The 26130-nt window shown below is 31.0% G+C and overlaps 1 protein-coding gene and 4 non-coding genes across 5 annotated transcripts; all 5 read right to left on the bottom strand.

Moving 5' to 3' along the window:
• Window positions 1–1001: 1001 nt before the first annotated feature.
• On the bottom strand, window positions 1002–7486 carry LOC128165013 (uncharacterized). The gene is made up of 7 exons (XM_052829198.1): window positions 7451–7486; window positions 7147–7203; window positions 6576–6655; window positions 5226–5285; window positions 4338–4431; window positions 2449–2592; window positions 1002–1520 (listed from the first exon to the last, which is right to left on the bottom strand). Exons 1-7 carry the CDS (start codon window positions 7464–7466, stop codon window positions 1042–1044), a joined length of 930 nt encoding a protein of 309 aa, XP_052685158.1. The 5' UTR covers window positions 7467–7486; the 3' UTR covers window positions 1002–1041.
• A 1383-nt stretch (window positions 7487–8869) lies between these two features.
• Window positions 8870–8951, bottom strand: Trnas-gcu (transfer RNA serine (anticodon GCU)). Its single transcript has one exon. It is a non-coding gene; the product is annotated as a tRNA-Ser (tRNA).
• A 1566-nt stretch (window positions 8952–10517) lies between these two features.
• Window positions 10518–10599, bottom strand: Trnas-gcu (transfer RNA serine (anticodon GCU)). The gene has a single exon. It is a non-coding gene; the product is annotated as a tRNA-Ser (tRNA).
• Window positions 10600–17585: 6986 nt separating this feature from the next.
• On the bottom strand, window positions 17586–17667 carry Trnas-gcu (transfer RNA serine (anticodon GCU)). The gene has a single exon. It is a non-coding gene; the product is annotated as a tRNA-Ser (tRNA).
• A 1599-nt stretch (window positions 17668–19266) lies between these two features.
• Trnas-gcu (transfer RNA serine (anticodon GCU)) lies at window positions 19267–19348 on the bottom strand. Its single transcript has one exon. It is a non-coding gene; the product is annotated as a tRNA-Ser (tRNA).
• Between the last annotated feature and the right edge of the window lie 6782 nt (window positions 19349–26130).

Here is a 26130-nt window from a genome sequence, read left to right as displayed (position 1 = left end):
CCGTCAGTTCTTCAGTACTTTGATTAAACTTAAAATTTCCGAAGTAAGACGACATTTGACTTTTTTAAAGCGTTGGTTTTAAATGGTTAAAACGTGTTAACAATATAAGATATTGTATTATATCATATTTTAATAGATAATTCATTTATATTTTCATGTGAAAAACTTTACCTAGCTCTATTCTAGTTTTCTAATCTCCAAACTGGCGTATTTTCCAAGCTGAAATGTTTTGTGACGTCTTCTTTAATTCTTTAAATGTCCATGTTATAAAATTATAGTCAAAACTGTAGACATGCATTGAAAACAGAAAAAAATCCAAGGTATTCCGAAATCCGAAAAAGGTGCAAGGTCTTCCAAAAAGGCGCAACGAAGGGTAAAATAAAGGGTTATGCTACAAAAATGTGATGAATGTGCGTGCCTTTTCTCATATAAGGTGTAAAAAAGCATGTATTTTATACCATGTATAAATAATAATGCATTTGTTACCCTTTATTATGAGTAATAAATATCATAAAATTCTTGCCACTGTCCGCCATAAACATTACAGGAATGTAAAACAGGGAAAAAATCTAGGATAAAGTAGGTTTTCGTGGGGTTAATCTGGCTATCAAATGGGGGAACTCCCACTATATAGTCAGCTTTCCGTGGGGAGAAACAGCTATATAGCCATTTTTTTTTCGAGGAGTTGGCTATGGGGGAAAGGACTTAATAGTTTCGACGACTATTTTCCATGCGCAAATAGTACATAAGTATTGCATGGTGAACGTTATTTAGATGAGATAACAATAGACGAAATTGATCGTAATTTTAAATATGGTATTGATTGTGTACAATTTTCAAGAGGAGCTAATTTCTGCGCAATTCATCCATTTATAATAATGAAATAGAATATACTGAATTTAACAATTATTGTTTTTATGAATTTTATAACTTTATTTTTCCAAAAATCTTAATAAAAGATGATACAAGAATGGAAAAAAAGAGCGAAAGGAAAACAAAAACATATTTTCAATTTATTCCGATATTTCCTTGTTTTTGTCATTAATTATGCCCATGGTGGACTACCGTAGTTTCAAGTCTGATGTTTCTAAGCCAGTAGTGGCCATAACTTCTAACTTTCCTGTCTTTCACGATGACCAACGTGTAGTTATGAGTACCCTTATGTTGTGCCGGGTTTAGTTCATGAAGAGTCCAATCCCAGGCCCATACACTGGTTTCATTGTAAGCCTCAGCAATGGTTGCGTTGTTTAGTATAATATCCACGCGGCCTTTTCCAGTCGTCTGACAGGAGAGAAGTTGTAGGTTAGTAAGAGGTTCGCCATTTGTTGTAAAATGGACGTGTACAAGACTATCGTACGTTGGAAGATTGAGGTAACCTGCGTGCTGTTCTGCTCGCCCGTGAGCCTTGATGCTGTGACAAATGGAAGGCCCTATTGCTTGACTATAGTTGCATTGGTTATGAGCTGGATAGTAGTCAAACAAAACGAGATTTTCCGACCAAGTAGTGGTCCCTGTGTGTTCTGTATACGAAGTTTACAGAAAGGGATAACAAATGTGGTAATAGTATTAGAGCAATGTAAAATTCAAACCAACGGCGCCAAAGATTCTGACAGCCTAGTTTAAATATCGAATGAAAGGTTTGTTACAAAAATCTTTTGTTGCGCCTACCAAAAAGATGTCTGAATTTGAAAATATTAATTTGATTTTGTAGTTTCTGAATTGATTTGTTTAGTTTTGAATTCAATGTTTTTCTTCATGAAATGTTCATATCGATTTAAAATAATTGTACAGCTATTATAATATGTTTAAGAGATTTAAATAAATTTGAAAACACAGCTATGCAAAATAGTTGTTACTTACTATTAACATTATCCCGTATTATACATATTTATATCAGTTTGTGAGTTAAAATTCAATACTTTAACTAGCATATATATTTTTGTAGAGCTATTAATTAGGGAATGAATTCAATATTTCTTTGTTTTATACGATATAAAATGGTTTGGGTCAGTTTAAGCTCTATAAACCGCGAAGCGTAAACCATTTTATATCGTATAAAACTAAGAAATATTGAATTCATTGCTTATAATTTAATTTTTTCTCTTCATTGTAGATAAAAACTATCATTTGACCTTTAAAATGACGTAAAATTGTACAAAAATCAAACGTAACGTCAGGCGTTTTGATACGTTTTTAACGTTAGTCTTACTATGACGTAGGCAACATTCTTTATACGATATAAAATAATTTTTTTAGCCAATCAGAAAGCGCGTTACATACAGAATTAAATTATCAAAGTCTAAAATGGCACAGCCACCAAGCCAGTTTAAAATGTCACATTCCATTGCACAGCCCCCCCCCCCCCCCCCAAAAAAAAAAAAATTATGAAAGACAATGTAAAAAAAAATTATGTTAAGACATCTAAAAATATTGAAAGTAGTAAATTACCTTGGCAAAGTCCACATGATTTTCGGCAATACTGAGCCAATTCACAATCGCTGCAGATGGCCGCCAATGCTGCAGGGTCTCTGCAATCTCCCACCGATATGTCTACACACGGTTCAGTTGGTGGTACGATGAAGTGGTGTATATCTAGAAAGAAAGTGTTACATTATGTGATTATCTGATAGTTTCAATTCAATATTTTGTAATCCATCGAGTAAAACCAATATTGTCTTCTGGTGGTAAGGTGTTTATGCCTTATGTATGTACAAGTCCGTGTTTTTTCTTTGTGTAGTGCACTGTGACTTCTTTTAATTTTTGTTAACGAAGAACTTGGTCGGCACAAACTGTTTACTTTATATGGTTTCTATTATGCATATATTTAATCATTTTTGTAACCAATTCATGCACTCTATGTGCTATTTTAAAACTACAAGTTTCATAAACACATGCAAATCGTATGTATCAAATATACTAAATATTTACATCAACTTACTCTTACGAAGAAGATCATGTAAAGGATGATAGTATAAAATGTCCGTTTCAAAACAACAAAACGAAAAGGTACGTGTAATTGCAAACGGTTCAAAGTAAAAATATAATCATAATGAATTAAAACCTTGTTGATTAAAATTGATGAGGTCAAATTTTGTCTAGACCAAATACTTGATTAAAAAAAAATTGGAAAGGAGTGAGGAAGAGCTCAATGAGGCAAGTGTTAGTGTTCATTTACAGTGATATTGATATTGTATAACTTACTGAATAAGATTTAATACGAATTTTAGCCTAAGAAACATAGGCGCTTGTTTCCGTAATAAAGATTTTACCTATAGTATAAAAATCAAAGGCTGTAACTATTTGTAACTACATCAATATAATGTTCATATTTACAAAGAACGAAGTCGTTTTGATAGAAAGGGGTCATTGCATTTACTTGAATCTCCATATGATAAGGAGGACGCCCACATTTTTATAGACTTTATACATAAGTCAGCGCATGTTTGTCTATTGTTCTCCTTTTAATGGTAGTTGTATACTTATAAGCTTATGTAAAAAGGAGATCAATTAGACAAACATACGCTCATGGTAAAACAGACAAAACCTGTTTCTTCTTGCGTTGACTTTGCGTTCTCCGTTGTAAACAGTATACTTTGAATTGTTGAATATTATATTTCCTACCCAAGGTAACTTTGTGAATATAAGACGCCCTTTTGGTGACATGTAAGGTAGCACGCATTCTGCTAGGCATTATTATTTGTCTATATACCTACTTCATATTTTTGATAAACTTTGAGAACAATATAAGATCCCTCCATGCATATTTATAAGTCTGATCATAAACCAGGGGCAGATAAGTCTAAATTTAAGATATTTGCAGAGCAGTGAGGGTAAGAAAACAACGAATTATTTTATTATGACAATAAATTTCGATTAAAATTGAGCAAACTATAAGTGAAGTAAAATTGAGCGAGGAATATAAGTAACAATGGTGATTGAAAAAGGAACCAAACTACGGCGTTAAGTGCATTTATCCTCTAATGGTATCTATTGTCAATTCGCTTTCTTGAATTGCAATCAGGTTTCGGGCAGAATGCAGAAATAAAAAAAAATCAAATGCTCGTTCGAAAACGTTGCAAACTTTATGCATGACGATCTTCTACCAAAAAAATCTTTTTAACAGGAAAAAGCTTTATATCACACATCGTGAGCATCGATTATTTAGTTTCCCCAAAACCCCATATATGATACATGATTTAGTGCATAGAAGTTCGTGGTGTAAAGCGACTTTTCCTCTCGGCGAGCAATGTTTGAATTTGCTTATGCAAATAGAAGTAAATAATTAGCTGAAATGGTTACCAAATGTTTACAAGCCTTTTTTAATTAAGAACACTTGCCTTTGTTGCACAATTCTTTCTTGCAGTATGTAGTTGTGTTTGATAGAGAACTTCTTCTTCCGATAATACTGGCTGAAGCAGTACAATCCTTTCTCTTTAATTACAGAAGAAACAAAAAATGTTATAGAGTAGTCTTTTGATTGTAATTTTAAAAAATATTTTGTTTGCTTGTGTCTTTGTTAACTTTTAATATGTTCTTACAAAAAGAGTGAAATCCAAGATGTATGTTTGCGAGTTTCAACGAGGTTCTCTACAGCTTCGTCGTCGGGCATATTTTTCGCAGCGAATGCGTCATTTCCGTAGAAGTGTAATAAAAACATGAGGTGGATAAGACTTGGTCACGAAATTTTGTCGCCGCGAACCAGTTTATTTCCAGTCAATCGCAAAATAAAATCGTTGCAAACAAAAGTTGATCTACATACTTACGAAATTACAAACTTGTCCTTTAATATTATGCACTGAAGATATATAATGTAAATTAGAACTGCCCAAATGACTATATAATTTTGATTAATGAAATAAAAACCTTCAAAATTTATATTCATTCACAGGTACACTTAAGATGAAATTGAAGTTAACAGTTAAAATGTAAATAAAAGTGTCGGAAAGTCGCGGCAATTTTAAATTGTAGTTGATATTTTTGAGAAAAAAAACTTTCTGCATAAAGACCTTTATAAGAAACAATTCTTTTTCATAAGATATTATTTACTGCTAAAACTTTATATCCAGCAATTAAAGGTAGATCCGATGGGCGATAAATTGAACATCACTCTCCCTTAGAAGCTTTATAATCGACAGTGTTATCTAGCTTTAAAACAACTAGTAATGCTTTTATTAAGTCTTTGTTTAAAGAATGCTTGGAATGCTACTAATTATGTCTTTATTTACCTTTACACAGCCGTATGATTTTGTCCGTGTCCCATTCTGGTCCTCTGTTCGCTCAAAACACTATCAAAAATATAATTGTAATTTGTACGCTTTATTTTTCTATTTCAGTAAACATATAACACATTTAAAGCAAAAAACTTTGAATCACAAAGTAGTGTTCTTAAATGTGTAAAGGTATTTCAATTTAATAATTATTTTTGCAGTGATTTTGGAAACGTTTTGTGGTTTGGAATTCATTAATGAAAACGAGCGAGCGTTACGACAAATCTTAAATTACACTCAACGTCATCTGTGCCCCATTTAGACCTGATGTTATTGGTAGTATCTAAATAGAAACAGTCCTTGTGACCATTACCTGCATAAATATCTACATGTATATGCATTCAAAATTGTTTTATCTGCAGTACAATATAGGTCATTGTCAAGGTGACCTAGTTCATGCACAAAATATCACCTAACTTCTACTCAAATAAATCGGTTAAGAGTAGTCTTTAAATGAAGCATTTTCGATTTATTAATCGTTTATGCATGTAGATTTTCTTTAGAGTAATACTCGGCAATATATGATATTTAGTTAGTGGTCCTCTTCGGTGTTCTTTAATTTACTTAGATCAAGTTATCTAATTACCACCTGTGTAGCGAAGATGTGCTATTTAATTATTTGTTTAAATGAAATAGGTAAACAGTCAACTAATGCACATGTAATATATTATAAGGTTACAAACCTTCTATTAAAACATGTAGATTTTCTTTAGAATAATACTCGGCAATATATGATATTTAGTTAGTGGTCCTCTTCGGTGTTCTTTAATTTACTTAGATCAAGTTATCTAATTACCACCTGTGTAGCGAAGATGTGCTATTTAATTATTTGTTTAAATGAAAAAGGTAAACAGTCAACTAATGCACATGTAATATAATATAAGGTTACAAACCTTCTATAAAAACATGTAGATTTTCTTTAGAGTAATACTCGGCAATATATGATATTTAGTTAGTGGTCCTCTTCGGTGTTCTTTAATTTACTTAGATCAAGTTATCTAATTACCACCTGTATAGCGAAGATGTGCTATTTAATTATTTGTTTAAATGAAATAGGTAGACAGTCAACTAATGCACATGTAATATATTATAAGGTTACAAACCTTCTATTAAAACAACTGAGCGAAAGAAAGATACAACATCTCTCTCGTGTTTATTTCAACATTTATAACGGAGTGGGGTTGTTATAACTGCGTATTACATTTGTCATTGTTTTACCCTTTACTGGGAATACTAGAAAGTGGTTGCTTTCGATTAGATTTGTGAGGGGGTGTTGGAAGGTCGGGTTGTTTAAAAAGGTTAACCTACCTCGCCATCACACTGGATAAGATGTGGACACACACGAGCGTCATGAACGTTATGGCAACTGACACAATGGACGGGCGGATCTACGTTGTAAATAACAAGAACGCCCATTGATATGCAATTTAGTGTATATGACTGTTTCTTCGATGTCAAGACAATTATAAAGTATGTTTGTTTAAAACATATTAAACTTAAAAAGTTAGCTAGTGAAATCGTATTATTTCTCAAATATAGAAATTAACAACACAAAAAGCCTCCGATATAAACACAAAACAATTAAATTAAGATAAACTTCATGATGATCTAGAAAACTGTAGATTCCTTATATAACGAGAGTGCTTAATTTCGCGCTTCAAACATCAAATCAAGAGCGTATTAAATAAAGAACACCGAATTTTTTAAAAGTTTCACTTAGTTTATATATCTGTCAGAAAAAAGCGAGATTTTAAAGTCTGCCAGAACAACAATATACCTCTCACGATTCTAGACAGAACTTAAATTCCTTTCCTTTTTTAATTAAGGAATCTACAGTAATGATAAATATATATTAATTTGATGACAATTGGCGATTTACCATTATGGTCTTGTCCATGCAAAACAACAGCAACGATGGTGAACAAAAAGACGCCATCTTAAGACAAGATCAAATGTCATTATTAAAAATTGAGACTGTTTATATTCTTAATTTTTTTCTAAAGAGTATTTACTTAAGTAAAAGTTTTAATTGAAACAAAGAGGTTGAATATGTTGGTGTAACTAAGAACCACCTTTTCACACAGACAAAAAATTGCTCCTAAATTATAATTGCTAATAATTTCTGAGTTTTTAAAAGTTTTTAATAATTTCTGCATGTTTAAAAAGGAAAGAATTATGCTTACATCTCTTGAAAGGCATTTTCTGTCCAAGAATGAGTATCTTTTGGTTGTTATCTATAAGTTATATACAAGTTGAAACCATGTCAGGTTGATCTACAATATCATGATATACTGTGGAATCATTAGAATTCGCGGTGGCTCAATTTTCGTGGTATTCGTGGGTACCCCTGGCCTATGAATTTACATCCTCAACGAAAACTAATTATTAAAGATTTAGTTTACCTACTCCAACTGAAAACTGGCGAATTCATGGAATTACATTCCCACGAATAAGCAAAAAATCCACAATCAACGAAAATGAGCCCCCACGAAATTAAATGATTCCGCAGTAAGTAGTTGGAAATGTGCTCATCATGCGTATTTATATATTCAAAAAGTGTATAGGTCATTATTTTCTTAAATTTTATCAAGATCCTAATTTTTGATAGTTAAATACGGTGTTTGGAATTTGGACAATTGACTGAAGCTTTCTCTGAATTTCAGGACAGACAAATTTCATTACTCTATTTTGAAGAAACGGCAGCAAAGTTTCATCTTTCGTCGCAAATAGTTAACGTACGACTGAATATCCATCGAGAAAATTCTGACATTTTGGCATATTTTCCAACTATCCAACTATCTGAAATCATTTAATGGTAGCCAAATTTCGGGTAGAACTTTTAATTAGAAATACATCAATGCTTTGCTGAGCTTTCTCTCTTGAACTTACATAAAGTACTCAGAAAATATGTTAAATGCGTGTTAAATGTGTTCTAAAAACTATTCGGTTTGGTTATTATTAAAATATTATCCTATTAATATGACTTGTTTTAAAGTAGGATGTCACGCTTTGGGTCAATTTATTTTTATGTTTCTTGATTACAACGCTTTGAAAATGGATTTCTAACAATCAACCAAAAACTAAGTGTCAGTCACAGACTAAACAGCATCGTACAGAATTCACAAATTATTTGTAATTAAAAACAAGGCTCGTGTAATGCGTTTGTTAACATCGGCTTAATATACCGGTAAAAAGTTATTTTTTAAGTTGGTATTTCGTTTTGAACATAAACAGTCCATAGAGATTGTCAGATTCATTTTAGGCCAAATCCTAAATTTTTCTTTTTAACATTCAAAATGTGAACACAAACTTTGTTTGCATGACAAAAAATTGAGAGCTACGGATCTGGCTTATATAATTATTAAAGTTTAAAAAGTCGTATTTAAAATTAAACAATAAAATACACACTATCTTATATTAATTAAAGGCGAACTATAATTACATTGGATATCGTTTGCAAGTTTCTATTTCTGGAATTTATAAAAGATCATTTTAATGATCAGACTCTAATAGATAATAAAAGATAATCAAGGAAACTTAATTTCTATATCAAGACATTATTTTCAGTCTGTCAAGGAGGTAAGGCTGCAAAATGTTCCAATCGACGAGGATGGGATTCGAACCCACGCGGGGAGACCCCAATGGATTAGCAGTCCATCGCCTTAACCACTCGGCCACCTCGTCTTGTCGACTTATTATTATGAATGTCATAAATCCACAAACATATGTGTTGCAACTGGAATGAAGCTTTTAATTTTTTTCAAACTTTTAATTCAATAAACGAGAGCAAAAATAATAAAATGTACCAAACGATGCTTGTTGCAAAAGACATTAAATACAAAGAAAGAGCAGACACTTGTGTGGACCGATATTTTTGGCTCAGTTTAGCAGAAGTATGGTTGTCAATGGTTACATGGCAAATTCTAAATACGTTATTTAAAAAAAACAAATAATTATCATTCTTTCACAATAAAAAAAATGGACAGAAAAGAAAAAGAGAAATAGATACATTCAGACTGCATTTTAGATATCGATAGACTTATGTTAAGAATATTAATTGAGGAAATAAAATTATTTCGAAACTAGCACGTCGACAGGGTTTTTCGTATTTTCGAAAACCATTGTTGTCAACTGTCATGGAGGTAAGGCAGCAAAATGTTCCAATCGACCAATATGGGATTCGAACCCACGCGGGGTGATTCCAATGGATTAGCAGTACATCGCCTTAACCACTCGGCCACCTCGTCTTGTCGACTCATTATTATGAATGTCATAAATCCACAAACATATGTGTTGCAACCTGTATGAAGCTTTTTCAAACTTTTATCATGCTGGATTTCAAAAGTCTATCGTAATGTCGCTTTGACAACTAAGTCAGTTAGGTTCAATAATTGGTTTTTTTTTATTAAAAGCTTTGGTCTACCTTAATCAAATTCTCACAAATGTTTTCCGAAATTGACATCCAAATAAAGACAAATTTGATAAATGGTGATTAATTAAATAAGGTGTACAAACATTTAAAAATATTTTGTCGGTTACATGAAAAAAATATTGATACAAATGTCTATATCGTTTATCTGAATCGAAAGTACATTTGTACAGTAAAACGAGTCTTCATAACAGTACTTTACTCTTTGATTGAGAGAAGACAGCTTATATATATAGACAGATGCCTATATACTTGATCTGAATCGAAAGTACATTTGTACAGTAAAACAAGTCTTTTTCATATCAGTGCTTTCCTCTTTCGTTGAGAGAAGACAGCTTACTCTTTCTCTATCCCTCTTTCCCTTTCTCAATTAAGATGAGTATTATATTTGTATGTTTCGTCTGTGATTCGACTTTAATTCCAAAAAACGAGAGCAGAAATAAATACATGTACACAACGATCTTTGTCGCAGAGAAAACGAACATAAACTACAAAGAACGAGGTGATACCTGTACGGACCGATACTTTGGCTCAGTGTTGCAGAAGTGTGGTTGTCAATGGTTCCTTGGCGAAGTCTTAATTACCTTATTTCAAAAACCAAATGATTATCATTTCTTTCACAAGAAAATATGGAGAGAAAAGGGGAAAAAAAGAATAGATATATGCAGACTCTATTTTGGATATCGATGGATTCATGATGAGAATATCAACTGAGAAAAAAGAGTAATTCGAAACTAGCACCTCGACAGGTTTTTTTGTACTCTCGAACACCTTTATTTTCAGTCTGTCAAGAAGGGAAGGCATAAACAAAAATGAAATATCGACGAGGATGGGATTCGAACCCACGCGGGGAGACCCCAATGGATTAGCAGTCCATCGCCTTAACCACTCGGCCACCTCGTCTTGTCTACTACATACTATGAAAGTCATAAATCGACAAACATAAAGTTGCAACTTGTATGAAATTTTTTCAAACTTTTATCATGCTGGAATTTCAATAGTCTATCTCTATGGCGCTTTGAAAACTACGTCAGTTACGTTCAATAGTTTTTAATATTAAAAGCTTCGGTTATTAGTCCTATTTTATCAAATTCTGACAAATGTTTTCCGAAATTGACCTTCAAAAAAAGAAAAAATTGATGAATGGTGATTAATTGAACAAGTTGTACAAACATTTCAAAATATTTTGTCGGTTACCTGAAAAAGATATTGATACAAATGTCTATATAGTTTATCTGAATCGAAAGTACATTTGTACCGTAAAACAAGTCTTTTCATATTAGTGCTTTCCTCTTTCGTTGAGAGAAGACAGCTTACTCTTTCTATATCCCTCTTTTGCTTTCTCAATTGAGATGAGTTTTTATTTTTGTTACGTCTTTGATTCGCCTTTAATTCAATAAACGAGAGCAAAAATAATAAAATGTACAAAACGATCTTTGTTGCAGAAAACATTAACTACAAAGAAAGAGCTAACACTTGTGTGGGCCGATATTTTGGCTCGGTTTGGTAGAAGTGTGGTTGTCAATGGTTCCTTGGCGAATTCTTAATTACTTTATTTCAAAAATTAAATGATTATCATTCTTTCACAAGAAAATATAAACGACAAGAAAAAGAGATATAGATATATGCAGACTGTATTTTGGATATCGATAGACTCATATAGACTCATGTTTAGAATATAAATTGAGAAAATAAAAGTATTTCGAAACTAGCACATATCGACAGGATTTTTTTTTTTTTTTTTGTATTTTCGACAACTGTTATTTTCAGTAGTTGAAAGAGGGTAGGCAGCAAAATTTTCTTTCGACGAGGATGGGATTCGAACCCACGCGGGGAAACCCCAATGGATTAGCAGTCCATCGCCTTTTTTTTTTTTTTTTTTTTTTTATCTTTTATTGATCAACTTTCAATTATCACAATCATCACATTAATTATCACAATCACAGTCTACATATCAATACTTTATCATAAAATATTTTAAAAAATAAACAATAGTACACCTTCTGTTTCCTTTAAAAGTGGATTTTTCTTCAAAAACTTTTTTGAAAACATTTTTCTATTGTCTTGTTCTATACACATATAATGATAGTTGTAATAAATATAATGTCTGAGTAAATATTTGCAAAACCTTTTCAAATCCATTTTTTTGATTATTTTGCAACAATATTTGTCTTCTTCTATAAATAGTAAATCTACATATTGATATGAAAAAATTCACAAAAAATGTATTAACATTTTTCATAACATTAGGAAATGCCGTCATCAAAATTTCATCAATATCTAAAACATTGTATACACTATTCTCACAGTCCTTCAATAGCGATTCTAAATGATATATTATAAAATCTTTCTTAAATTCCTGCACTTCTTCACATTTTACAAACATATGAAATAAATCTTCGCGTTCTGTTTTACATAATGGACATTTGTTTGAATCTGTTTTACCGATCTTGAACAGTTTTTCATATGTAAAAATACCATTATGAAAAATCTTAAAATCAAGTTCTACAACATCTGGAGGTCTACCAACTCCTCTTAATATAACCCATCTGTTATCAAGTATAGACTCATTATCTATTTGCAATTTTCCTTTCCAGTATTCGTTTGATATTGGAGGGTTAAACAGCTTTTGTATCAACATTTTGTAAAAAATCTTTACTGTACATGAATAAAACACATATTTGTTATTTTCTATACAAATCGAAAAATTTGGAATCAATGCTTCTTTCACATGAGCAAAATTTTGAACAATATTTTTCCACTCTTCTGGTATAACTGATAATAATGTTGCATAATCATCTTTGATATGTTTTACCTTAATTTCTGAATCATATTCATGTATCAGTTCTACTATACAAGACACAGGCAAAAATCCTGGTATTACTTCATATGAAATGTCTCTGATATGTGTAATACCTGCTTTTATGAAATATACCCACACTAATGTTTTATTCTGATTAACAATTTTAGGATTGAAAAACAAGCAGTAATTAAACACATCGTTTCTATTTTCATTGTAATCAACATAATTTTTCACAGCATACCATGCACTAAACATTTCAACATAAAAAGAAGGCAGACATTGCAAATCCTTTTTGTTCAACTGTAGAAGAAATACTTCAACACCACCTTTCAAATCACAGATTTTTGATAAAAAATAGCTAAAAGTGTGTTTCCATACTAGTTCTTTTGTAGGACACAAATACTTGGCTAAAAACTTAAGTCGATACGACAGCATTTTCAAATAAATATCATCAATTTTTAAACCACCATTTTTATGTTCGCCAACAATTGTTTTATATGACACTAAATGTGTACCATAATTCCATAAAAAATCAGTACATTCTTTTTGAATTGTATCTCTAGCCCAAAATGGGATAGAAATCACAGACAAGGAATACCATAATTTGGACATCAACAATGTATTTACAACACTAGCTCTTCCATGTATTGTCAACTGTCTTTTTCTCCACAGATTAAGAATTTGTTTTATATTTTGTACTTTGTCTCTCCAATTTAAATTTTCACACTCTTCTTTGTTTCTACCAAAATAAACTCCAAGGATTTTCATAACATTTGTTTCAGTGACATTAATTAATTTTCTTTCATCTTCCAATAATCTTCCTGAACCTATACACATAATTTCAGACTTCTGAACATTTATTTTGGCACCAGAGGCTCTTCCATACAATTCAAAAATCTTAAATATCTCAAAAATTGACCTTTTATCACAAACCGATAATGTCGTATCATCTGCATGTTGAAAAACCAATGCAGTTTTATCAGACAATGGAATATCTATACCTTTAATATAACCATTACATTTGATTGCACAACTTAAAGGTTCTGAGCATAATACATACAGTAAAGCAGATATTGGGCAACCTTGCCTTACCGAGTTTTTGATTGGAAAATATTTTGTAAGATGACCATTACTTTTAACACTGCTATAAATACCTGTATAAAATATTTTTACCCATTTTCTAAAATAATCTCCAAAACCAAATACTTTCAACACCTGTAACATATACTCATGACTAACTCTATCAAAAGCTTTTTCTTGATCAATTTTAACAATATAACCTTCCATTTCATCTATTTCAGACATCTCTATAATATCTCTTATACTTACTAACGTGTCTGCAATATCTTTTCCAATAATGCAACATGTCTGACTATCAGAAATTATGTTTGGTAAAACATTCTTCAGTCTATTTGACATAATTCTTGCAATGATTTTGTAATCAACATTCAAGAGACTAATAGGTCTCCAGTTTTTTAACAATCTTTTATCACCTTTCTTTTTGTATTGTAATGTAATTACACCCATTTTCATAGAATGTGACAATGTTTCTTTTTCTTCTATTTCTAAAAAAAGTTTGTACAATACATTTTTCAACTGTGGCAAAAACTTTCTATAAAATTCAATAGTCAATCCATCAGGACCAGGGCTTTTATTGCTGGCCATTTCTTTTAAAGCTTGCTCTATTTCTTTAACATCTATATTTTTATCACACATTTCAACATCACTTTCATTAAGTTTTTTATCGACTAATGACAACAACTGATTTTTACTTTCGCATTCTACAGTTACACATGAATACAAATTGGAATAAAAATTGTATTGCATATCTAAAATAGAATCAATATTTTTCTTAACTTCACCGTTTTCATCTAACAATTCCTTTACTGTGTTTGACTCTTGTCTGCTTTTCTCTAAATTCAAAAAATATTTCGTACACTTATCTGATTCATTCGCCCACTGGGCCTTAGACCTTAGTATGGCACCTGTACATTTTTCATTTTCATATTCACATAGATCAGTTTTAAGTTTTTCATATTTTTCAATGTCTATACAATTACCATCAGCAATACTTTGTGATAATCTTTGCAAATTGTTTTGAATTCTGTAATACTCCTTATTTCTTTCTTTAGCTCTATTTTTACTATATATTTGTGACAGTTTTTTAATTTTATACTTCAAATTATCCCACCAAACTAAAATTGATTGTTCAAATAATATACATTTTTTTTCTTTTTCAATAAGTTCTTGTACTTTGTTAACATACATTTCATCGTATAATAACAAATTGTTATGGATCCAAACACCTGGACCTCTTTCACATACTTCTGTGTTAAAATTCATTACAATCATAGAGTGATCACTCATTGTTGTTTCCACATAAAATATGTTTCTCACATAAACACAAAGAATTTTTGCAATCAAAATAAAATCAATTCTACTTTGTACAAGCATCCCTTCTCTAATAACTTTCCTAGAAAAAACCTTTTTTCTTTCATTTCTTTGTCTCCATATATCAACCACATCATGGGTCATACTTATGTACTGTTTTACCACATCTGTCTATCTCAGCAAGAGTGTTATTAAAGTCTCCCATAATGATTAACTCTGTTGAACGTGGCATAACATTTGTAATATTTTTTAAAAACATTACCCTTTCTCTAACATCATTAGGCGCATATACATTTATAATATCATACTTGTTGTCATTTTCCTTGTATTTGACATGCAAAAATCTACCATCAAATCCATTTACCATTTCAATATTTGATTTAATATCATTTCTAATTACAAAATGCTACTCCTTTGGATGAAACATTTACACTATTATGATAAATAACACCATTCCACAAATGTTTATAATTATCAATAAAATCATCTTTCCAGTGAGTTTCTTGCAATGCTACAATATCATATTTTCTTTCGTTAAATAAACTAAACACCATTTTCATTTTATCAATGTTCACCAAACCGTTACAGTTCCACGAGGTTATGAAAACCATTGCTAAAATGAAAATTGTAATTATTCGCTCCATTTTATTTGTTCTTTTTCGACTTGGTTTTGCTTTTATCTTTCGTTTTCTTTCTCTTCTTTTTTCCGGTTATCATCACTTCTGTATCGGGTTCTGATTCCGAACTTTCTTTATCTCTGTCACTTGTACGCATTTCACTATCAATGATTTCTGAATTTTTATTTTCCGTTACTTTTTCTTCGGTCGGAATTTCATTTTGAGTTTGGTTTTCTTTTTCTTCCGTTTTCTCCTGATCTAATTTCACTGGGGCCTGTGTTTCTAAAACATCCACTGGTGTTTCCGTTTCCCCTTCAATTGCCTCTTCGTCCTTGTGTACTTCGTCATCGTTCTCTATATTCACCTCTTCAGAGTTCTCTTCCCATTCATTATTTTCATCGTCACCCGATTCGTTTTCACCCTGTTCACTCATGCGACACGAACAATTGTGTTCCCATTCACCGCAATCATCACATCTTACAGACTTGCATGTTCTTGCATAGTGACCCTGGCCCTTGCATTTAAAACAAACAAATTTTGGACACGCTCTAAAAAGATGATCACTTGCGTAACACAAAGAACACACTTTTAACTGGCCATTATGAATACATCTGTAATACTCTTTCTGAAATTTCATAGTATAGGGCAGTGAGGTCATGTTTTCAGGAAGTTTAATTTTTGCGTACCGAGTGCCGTCTGCTATTGTTGTTCCAGGATAGAATCTCCTATTGATTGGGGATAAAAGTTCAACCCCCATAGATCGCAAAGACATTTCAATTTCGGTATCTTCAATATAAGCAGGCAGGTGTATGAAACTAACGACGATCGAACTAGGTACTACTTCATGACATTCGAATGTGTTTTGACCTATTTTTATCCCCTCTAAGAGGTACTGTAAAGGGGCTCTCCCTTCTAACGTTATTTCATAAAAATTCCCCGATTTCGGGACACATGCAAGCAAACTACCAACACCACAGTTATCATGGATAAATTCGATAACTTCTTCGGGTTTCACCGATGAATTATCTTTCACATTCACAAATAAAGTGTTTTCTTTACGATATTTCCTGTTCACAAACAAATTCTGTGATCCGCCAAGATGGCGACCACTAGACGTGGCTGCCATCCCCGCTTGAAACGTTATTTACACTTTGTATTAATTCACAACTATATATACAGTACAAGTAAAATAAACACAATTATAAACATAAAGATTGTCTATAGAAGACACAGTTCAGTGGTTCACTTCTAATAGTAAACACGCTCGGTTGTATTCGATCAGCCAAAATATACGTGCTCACCTTGCCATTCGCAAACCGGAAGTCCTTAATATTAAAAGCTTCGGTTATTAGTCCTATTTTATCAAATTCTGACAAATGTTTTCCGAAATTGACCTTCAAAAAAAGAAAAAATTGATGAATGGTGATTAATTGAACAAGTTGTACAAACATTTCAAAATATTTTGTCGGTTACCTGAAAAAGATATTGATACAAATGTCTATATAGTTTATCTGAATCGAAAGTACATTTGTACCGTAAAACAAGTCTTTTCATATTAGTGCTTTCCTCTTTCGTTGAGAGAAGACAGCTTACTCTTTCTATATCCCTCTTTTGCTTTCTCAATTGAGATGAGTTTTTATTTTTGTTACGTCTTTGATTCGCCTTTAATTCAATAAACGAGAGCAAAAATAATAAAATGTACAAAACGATCTTTGTTGCAGAAAACATTAACTACAAAGAAAGAGCTAACACTTGTGTGGGCCGATATTTTGGCTCGGTTTGGTAGAAGTGTGGTTGTCAATGGTTCCTTGGCGAATTCTTAATTACTTTATTTCAAAAATTAAATGATTATCATTCTTTCACAAGAAAATATAAACGACAAGAAAAAGAGATATAGATATATGCAGACTGTATTTTGGATATCGATAGACTCATATAGACTCATGTTTAGAATATAAATTGAGAAAATAAAAGTATTTCGAAACTAGCACATATCGACAGGATTTTTTTTTTTTTTTGTATTTTCGACAACTGTTATTTTCAGTAGTTGAAAGAGGGTAGGCAGCAAAATTTTCTTTCGACGAGGATGGGATTCGAACCCACGCGGGGAAACCCCAATGGATTAGCAGTCCATCGCCTTAACCACTCGGCCACCTCGTCTTGTCGACTTCTTGTCCTGAATGTCATTAATGCACAAACATATGTGTTGCAACTTGTATGAGGCTTTTCAATAGTGTATCGTTATGACGCTTTGACAACTACGTCAGTTAGGTTCAATAGTTGTTTTATTTATATTAAAAGCTTTGGTTATTAGTCTACCTTTATCAAATTATTAGTCTACCTTTATCAAATTCCCACAAACGTTTTCCTAAAATGACCTCCAAAAAGACAAAATTGATAAATGGTCATTACTTGAATAAAGTGTACAAACATTTAAAAATATTCCGTCGTTTACATGAAAAAGATATTGATACAAATGTCTATATCGTTTATCTAATGAATAGTAAGGAAGAACAAACCAACAACTTACTTTCCAGTCACATGAATGTGTACTTAAGCTATGCAAACGACAATTCATTTCACGATAATCAGATGTTTACCTGATGGTATCGGTGATTTTGGATTGCGTGTATAAACGTGTCTCATTTCTTACAGAAATATTTTGATGCAGTTTTTTTTATGTCTGCACATCATACAAGATTGTTACTTTTCCAGTATTCAGAACTAGGTGAAACATTTAAGGTATGATATGGGACATCTGTTGATAATGTAAATAAAAGTACATTAAGAGTAAAATACTTTCACCTGTTAAGCATTTTCAAATTTTCTAATATTTGACCAAAATATTATGTTTCAATTTTTTTCTTTTGAAAACTCAGAAATAACAAAAGCCCCAGCGGCATTCAAACTCATGACATACATGACTTCTTAGCTAATGCTCTAACCCATTGCGCAACTCTGTTAGGTATAAAACTTGGGAGAAAATTAGAGTTATAGAACAAAACCTGATTTTATTGATTACTCTGCTAGAAAGGACGTCACAATATTTATGTAATATTGGTGATCTAGCTGGGACTATCAAGAACATAACACATGTTTAAGTGAATATTGTCAATTTTTTGACAATAAAGAAAAGCAGACTAAAGGGGAGGTCTTCACAATAGTGAGACCACCGACATTGGATGTAAGATCAAACAAAGTACGAAATGTGACCTCCCCTGCACACAACTAAAATGTATAAATTATATACAACATATGTATACAACCAAATATTGATAAAACAAAGAAACAGCCTAAAATGTATAATTCATATACAACCAATGCATACAACCAAATACTGATAAAAAAAAAAACGGCTAAATTAAAAATTTAGCAGCAATTATTCCCGGTATACTGTAGGTGATAAGGGGAAGGAAAGGTGGGTAGATTTTAAATAAACGAACCTTTTTACAGAAAGTTTTTGAAGTGGCGCTAAAAATACATCACGTGACACATTAGCACGTTCTGATTGGTTATATAGTATAAAGTATATAAGTAACAAAAGGCTATGTTAAAAACCCAAATGTGTGGTCGAAATTTTCTAAAAATTCAAAATACTTAAAATATTGCTTGGACAGATCATATCACAAATAACATTAATGCTATCATTTACAATATATTTACAGTAGGATGTGTCCGGAACACAGAATTTTTTTCTTGTATTCTCGATCGCCTTTATTTTTAGTCTGTCAAAAAGGGAAGGCATCAAAAATTAAATACCGACGAGGATGGGATTCGAACCCACGCGGGGAGACCCCAATGGATTAGCAGTCCATCGCCTTAACCACTCGGCCACCTCGTCTTGTTGTTGCTTGCTTCTAAATGCTATATTAAAACTGACTGTCGACCAGCATGTGTCTTTCATAAACTTTAAAAGAGAAAGGTATGGATGCTTTCGAATTGCATTTAGCATATATAAAAAAATATTTTTTTAACAAAAAGAAACTTTTAGATAGTCCTAGCTTTGCCCTTACTACTCTGACGAATTGTCTCGTGGTTTCAGTTATCATTCTTAATCAGCGTCTTACATAATGGTTGTATACTGCATATTTCTCATATATATTTTTGGTAAACATTAATCCAGTTCAAAATAAAGAACTCAAAACTGATCAAAGAAATCAAAACTGAAAAATTAAATTCAGTATATTATTTCTGCTTACAATTGTCAATAAAAATAAAAATTCCTTTCTGATGCATCAATTTTGACTTCAATTTCAACTTTTAAAAAATCAACAAATTAACAAACATTTTGCCTTAAACTTTGACGTATGAAAAACGTCATTTACTAATATTTTTGAAGGAAAAAATCTAAAAATAAAATTTACCATTATAATTTTATATAATTTTCCTATCTCTTTTTATACATTGCTATTTGTCGTAAAGAGGTTAATAAGCTTAATACGACCAAGACCATCCAGCACTGTTAAACGTGGGCAATGCAATTCTCATTAAAGGTACTTTTGTCATATGAGAAAATGCGATATACCATATCATGCCGTTTTGACAAAATATAAAGTTGTCTTTCTTTGTTTGACCTATGAGGTATAAATATGATGCAACTAGATTGCAACTACCCCAAATAATGACAAATACTGAGTACTGAGAAAAATGATATAAAAATATATAAAGTCGAACATAAATAGTAACAAAATATAAGGTACAAGTATCTCCTTTTCTTCAGACGTCCATATATCTTTATTTTTAAAATTATCTTGAGACCATTTTAATGACATTTCAATGGCAGTTTTACTGTTGAATATTTAATATATTTTTTCTCTCTAAATTTTTTTTTTCACATACGCAATCATAAAACCATTCAAAAGATCAGGGGACATTGAAATAAATTAAATAAAAGTATCGGGGATAAACGATGTATTCTAAAGTGTTTGGGGTTCAAACGGTATTGTTAATCAATTTATTGGTGGGCCATTTTAGGAAAAGCAGAAACTATAGAGAATATTAATATAACACTCTGCTTGATCGTTATTGGTGGCGTGGTTTCATTTTATGCATCACTCTAATTGTTGCACTAATTTTTATTTGAATGCATCTCTGAGTTGTGCAAAAATATCAAAACATGGAACAGATAAGTATTGAAATATAAATCTATTATTTCACCTTTTTAGCAAGATTCTTTCTTATATATTTTTGTCTTCAAGTTTTTGCAACTCTCTTCATACAATTTCCATCATTATGATGTATATTTCTTTATCAAATACATTGTTTCAATTATCGTATGCGACAGAAACCATAGGGAAAGCGTCAACTTCATAAATCAAGCAGGGAAACTGTCAAAATAGTAACCAGATAACAAACACAAGCATTGTTTATAGCAATCATTATCATCATCTGAAAGCCCGATAAAAATCATATAACTGTTTGTCTTTTTCTCAAACGTTCATGGAATTGAGTATTTACTGAAGTCGAGAAATAGCTTCTATCGACAATTTCAGAAGTTTTTATATTATCTAAATACGTGTGCATCGTCTCTGTCTATCTGTTAAGGAAGAAGCACGCAGCAATAAATCCAATATCGACGTACATGTAGAATATGTGGCTTAGTATTCAACAGACAATCTCTCAAGCATTGTGCCATTGTATATTGTATGATACAAATATCCAACACGTTACGAATGTACGCAACTGTGTGTAAATATAAAACTAAACCATTTTCAATTATTCGTTTATTGCATATACCATCCCATTACTAGTATATTTAAACAAGAAATATTTTTCATAATTCGATCATTAAAAGAAAACAGACAACAAAGTGTGAAAAAAAAATCTTAAAAGTTGTCTCTCTTTAGTCTTTAGTTATTTTTAAAACTCGCAATGCAAACTATGTAAAAAATAATGTTTTTCCAAGTGCAAAATAGTTACGATGCATAGATGTGGGTGAGTGGGTATTGATGAACAACCTTAAAGGTACATAGGATAACCATAATAGCCGTAAATAATAGCAGTGATTTTGAACAATAAATTTTACACACTGTAAAGCATAATGCTGACAAATGTAAAATCATATATGTTGTTCCCTAAGAGAGTTTTAAATGGTATTTTAAGAAATGCATTATCAGTGATAGTCTCAGATTGCGTTTGTCATTGCTCTTATATATACTTTATACTTATCAACGCCCATTCATTTTCATTATAAAAACAAATTATGTTCATAGTAAAAAAAAAAAATCATAAAATGATAATACAAAAAACCCGGGAAATGTACTTTTTTCTACTTATATTCATTCCAATGAATACAAATATACATGCATCATTGTTTTCTTTCTGTGAAAAGTTACAATTTTTTAAAAGCAGAGACGGAAACTATTTTGTAAAATGTCTGATAAAACAACATGTCAGGCGAATGTCTGCCTCAAAGGGTCGGCATTTTATAGGTTGAACAGCGTTCTTTTTAGGCCTTCTGACATCGGTGATACTTTGATTAAAGTGAAAACAACATGAAATGTCTCTGATTTTATTTTATAAACTACACAAAAAACACATTAAAATGTGAAAACAGACACTTTTAAACATTCTTATCCGTTGCTGTTTATTTTTTTTTCATCGAGTTGTCTTTAGCTTCAGTTGACCATACTGAAAGAAATATAACGCAATAGTCACGTGACCATTTTTCTGAATTCTTCACACAGAAACAATAAAATGTAATGGAATGTGAAGAAGTAAACATTATCGTATGACCTAGTATTGGAACAATCGTTAGCAAAACAGGTTGTTAATCGACAATTGACTAAATGCCAGTTATAGACTGAAAAAATTTCCACACATGTCATTAATGTTAATATATCACAAATTAATAGAACATATTTAAAGCCTAAACTTAAAGTTTCTTTAAAACATTTTAAAGCTTAATGCTACTTATTTATTTTTTTATCAAAATATGATCCGTTTGTCAATTTTCATAACTAAAAAACAAACTGATTATATAATCAAAATTTGGTCAATTAATGCCACCCAATAAAAAAATGAATTAAAGTGAAAGGTTATTGTTCGTCTCGTCACATATTCACCTTTCATTCTGTTCTAACAGTAAGCAACTAGAAATTAATAAGGTCCATCAAATACTCGACAACAGTTTCCGTTAAAACTATGAATGGGCATACAAAAAGATAATCGGAAATTCATTTTTATGGTTTCTTTCCCTCTTTTTCCCACTTTGAATTAATTGTTAGCGGTTACAAAAGAGAATGAATATTTCATACAATGAAAAGGAACATACAAGGAATGTATTTATTTAGGTCAAATTTGACGTGTTTACGTCAAAGGACTTATGCAAGAATTTTCGAATCACTATCTAGCCGAAAGTTAATCAATACATATTTTATCTATCTTGTAAACATTAGTCTAAGAGATTTGAAAAACTTTAACATGTATCATTATTCTTGATTTGTGATTTTACTTTAATTTAAGAAATTAAATATATATCAGATCTATTTCTCTATAAAAGTTCAAGATAAAATTTTGTTTGAAAACGTAAGCAAACTTTGTTTATCATTATGCAAATTTTTTGATGAAATAGACTAATCATAATCTATAATAATAATTAAATTTTCAATTTTTCAAGGAATATGGATTCGGTTTTGTTTGTAAATCAAGTATTATTTGATATAAAATTTTAAATATGCACAATCTTTTGTGTACTAAACCACTTGAATTACATAAGAACAGTTTTTCAGTGATTGACTTGATACAAAGTTTTTCTTTTTTTTTCGTTTTTGATCCATCCTTTTCGTTCAGGTTGTCATTCTGTGCATAAGTACGTAGTAACATGTGAACTTTTTTAACACAGAGGTGTATAAGAGAATCAGTTACATCTAAAGCCCTTAATCTATTTCCCTAACTTATTTTCAAATCAATAAACAACCTAGCTTACCAAAATGTACGAACAAAGACTAAGAAGATAACTTATCCTAAGATGTACAGCATACTCATTTTGAATTTAAAAATTCAAAACTCGTAACTATTATGACTAGTTCGTTACGGTATTACTGGCAAGGTGGGTGCCCTAATCTTGAAAAATCTACTTAATAAAGAAAACAGTATCATGGACTCAAAAATAAGTCATATGAAATGACATGGGGTGATAACGAACGGTGTTGAAAATCAAAAGTTTGAAGGAGAAATAAAAACGGGAGCGGAGCAACCATGGGCCTCTAACTTGTAAGAAGTGGTTGGATCAGGTGCCATGGAGGAGGGAGCATCCTCTGCTGACCGGTCACACCCGCCGTGTGCTCTGTGTCGTAATCGGCAAAACGGGAAAATCCGTAGACAAGTAGGGATTAATTATTGTTTAACAATTACAGAATAACAAAGTTACAACAAAATTAATTGAAGTGTATTATTATCTTTAAATACAATGAAAATTGTGTCAACTTTTTTTTTTAATTTAAAGAAACTAAGTTCAATTTCATTACATATGACCATACTTAATAATTAATTCCTGTCAAGTTAAGCAAGACGAGCTTACTCATCAAAATCTATTTAAAAGGTCATAAAATGCCATTCTTTTGTGATTTGTCTTCATTGTTTCATGTCAAGCTTGCTTTTGATTACTCAAAAGGCTTTTTTATTAAACTTAAGCAGTCAAGAGGTTGCTCATTAAAGGTATTAAAGTAAATCAAACTTTAAATAGAACTATTCACATCAACATTTTAGTTCATATACGAATGATTAATGCGGAAAAGATAAATAGAGGGTCATAAGAAAGAATAGGTAAATTTGTACTCATATTTCATAGTGTAATAGGTGTGTGAAGAATTAAACTGTTCTTTCCTGTTTTAAAGAAAACATTGTTGATTTAGTAAAAACACATCGGGCAGAACAATCTAATGGTTAATGATATAAATAGAACTAATGGTTTCAGTTTTCAAACATTAGGCTCCACAGGCTAAAATTAGACGTAAACCCTAAGATCGAGTGTTTCACAGTAAAAAAAACTGTTCTTTGTGAACAAGATGTTTACTTAAAACGGCTAAATAGTAAATTATAGGAAGTTTTAAAACATTTTTAACACAAACGGGACATGCTCAAATAGATTTTGACGATAAACAGATTATAAAATCGAAATAAAATTGATGAGATTTAACTCCTGAAATTTCAGCATTACGTGGAAACAGTGAGATTTAATATATTTTCAAAGACCAACGACGTTACATTGTCAAATGAATTAATTCTATCTTTTCTCATAGATTTATGATAATGATTTAAAAATATTTTTACTTTATGAAAAATTGAGCATTTTTGGATAAAATAAAATATATCAGTTTGTTTAATGTCGCCTTAATCTGTCATTTTTGTTCTTGCCTTGATATCACTCAGATTCAATATAAGACTGAATTGAAAAGAGTCGATAATATTGAAAATGTGTTAAGTTTGCGGAATTTGTTTAATTAATGACACAGTTTCAAGATGTTACTTAATTGACTAGGAACAAAGAAGACAGCGATGAATCTATTGAATTGATTATTTCTAACTAAGTTTAAAATTGTCATTTTATATTATTTTTGTATGAATACCTATGAACGAGGATCTTTTTTCCAGAATGCACTTTCTTCTTTTGGTATTATAAAAATAAATTATAAATATAAAAATAAGTTGTTGTTCTATGGGTATGTGTTTATTGCAATTGTTTTTTTATGATCTTTAACTCTAACCTTGTGATAGGTATTACAATAGAAAAAAGACATCCACGGAAATAAAATATTTTTGAATAAATACACTTACTGACATCATCAAACCTACAGTTGTCAAATGCAATATCTCTTGAAATATTACCATCTATTCACTTTGTCAAACCTTGTCAAATCGAAACGTCGGCAGTTGCCTTTTTAATGGTTTCATCGATTCAAATCTGTCAAACGGTATATTTTACAGCACGCTGAGCAAAATTATCAAAAATAAAATACTGTGTAGAAACGAAAAAGTATGAAAAAAATTCTCGAGTTATATGGGGTTTTTTTTTGTTCAATTAATGCTTTTAAGTATTTTTAATGCTTTCAAATCTCATTTACTGAGCAACACAGTTACTAGCACAAAGTATAATTATTTTCAGAATTAACAGACAACCAAGACCTCATTCGAAAAAATTATAAACTAATACTTATTAATAATAATTTCAGATGGAAGATCGAAATCTCTTAGGTAACTGTGATAAAAGTCAAAATGCCTGAATAGATATCAATGTGTGTAGAGATTTAGTAAATATCTTGCGTCTGAAAAGAAAATTTAATACGATTTTGCACATGGTGTATTTTAGCAAATATGTTTCTCAATATATAATGTACATTGTATTGGAAGATAGTTTGAAAAAAAAATAAGTTATATGAATTTTTTTGATGTGTAAAAAAATAAGGTAAAACTCATGAAGGTGTTTGTTGATATTGAAGAATGTAAAATGTTTTTAAACAAAAATCACATGGACATCCATGATTACAAATATGACGGTAAGTAGAATTCGAGTATTTAAAAAGTCCTCGTCTTAGCTTTAAAAATGTCAAGTTATGCCAATATTTAAATGCCTCTCTTCAAGGTTCATCTAAAATTTAAAATAATATGAAATTAATTTGATAA

This window comes from Crassostrea angulata, chromosome 1 (assembly GCF_025612915.1).
Source record: "Crassostrea angulata isolate pt1a10 chromosome 1, ASM2561291v2, whole genome shotgun sequence".
Classification (NCBI taxonomy): domain Eukaryota; kingdom Metazoa; phylum Mollusca; class Bivalvia; order Ostreida; family Ostreidae; genus Magallana; species Magallana angulata.
Note: the sequence above shows the minus strand (reverse complement) of the source record. Positions and strands in the feature narration are given on the sequence as shown.

Coding starts and splice junctions, on each gene's coding strand:
- LOC128165013 (XM_052829198.1), bottom strand. Junction 6,656..7,146: donor GCATGGACAAGACCATAATG/GTAAATCGCCAA, acceptor TTTACAACGTAG/ATCCGCCCGTCCATTGTGTC. Junction 1,521..2,448: donor ATCATGTGGACTTTGCCAAG/GTAATTTACTAC, acceptor CTTCGTATACAG/AACACACAGGGACCACTACT.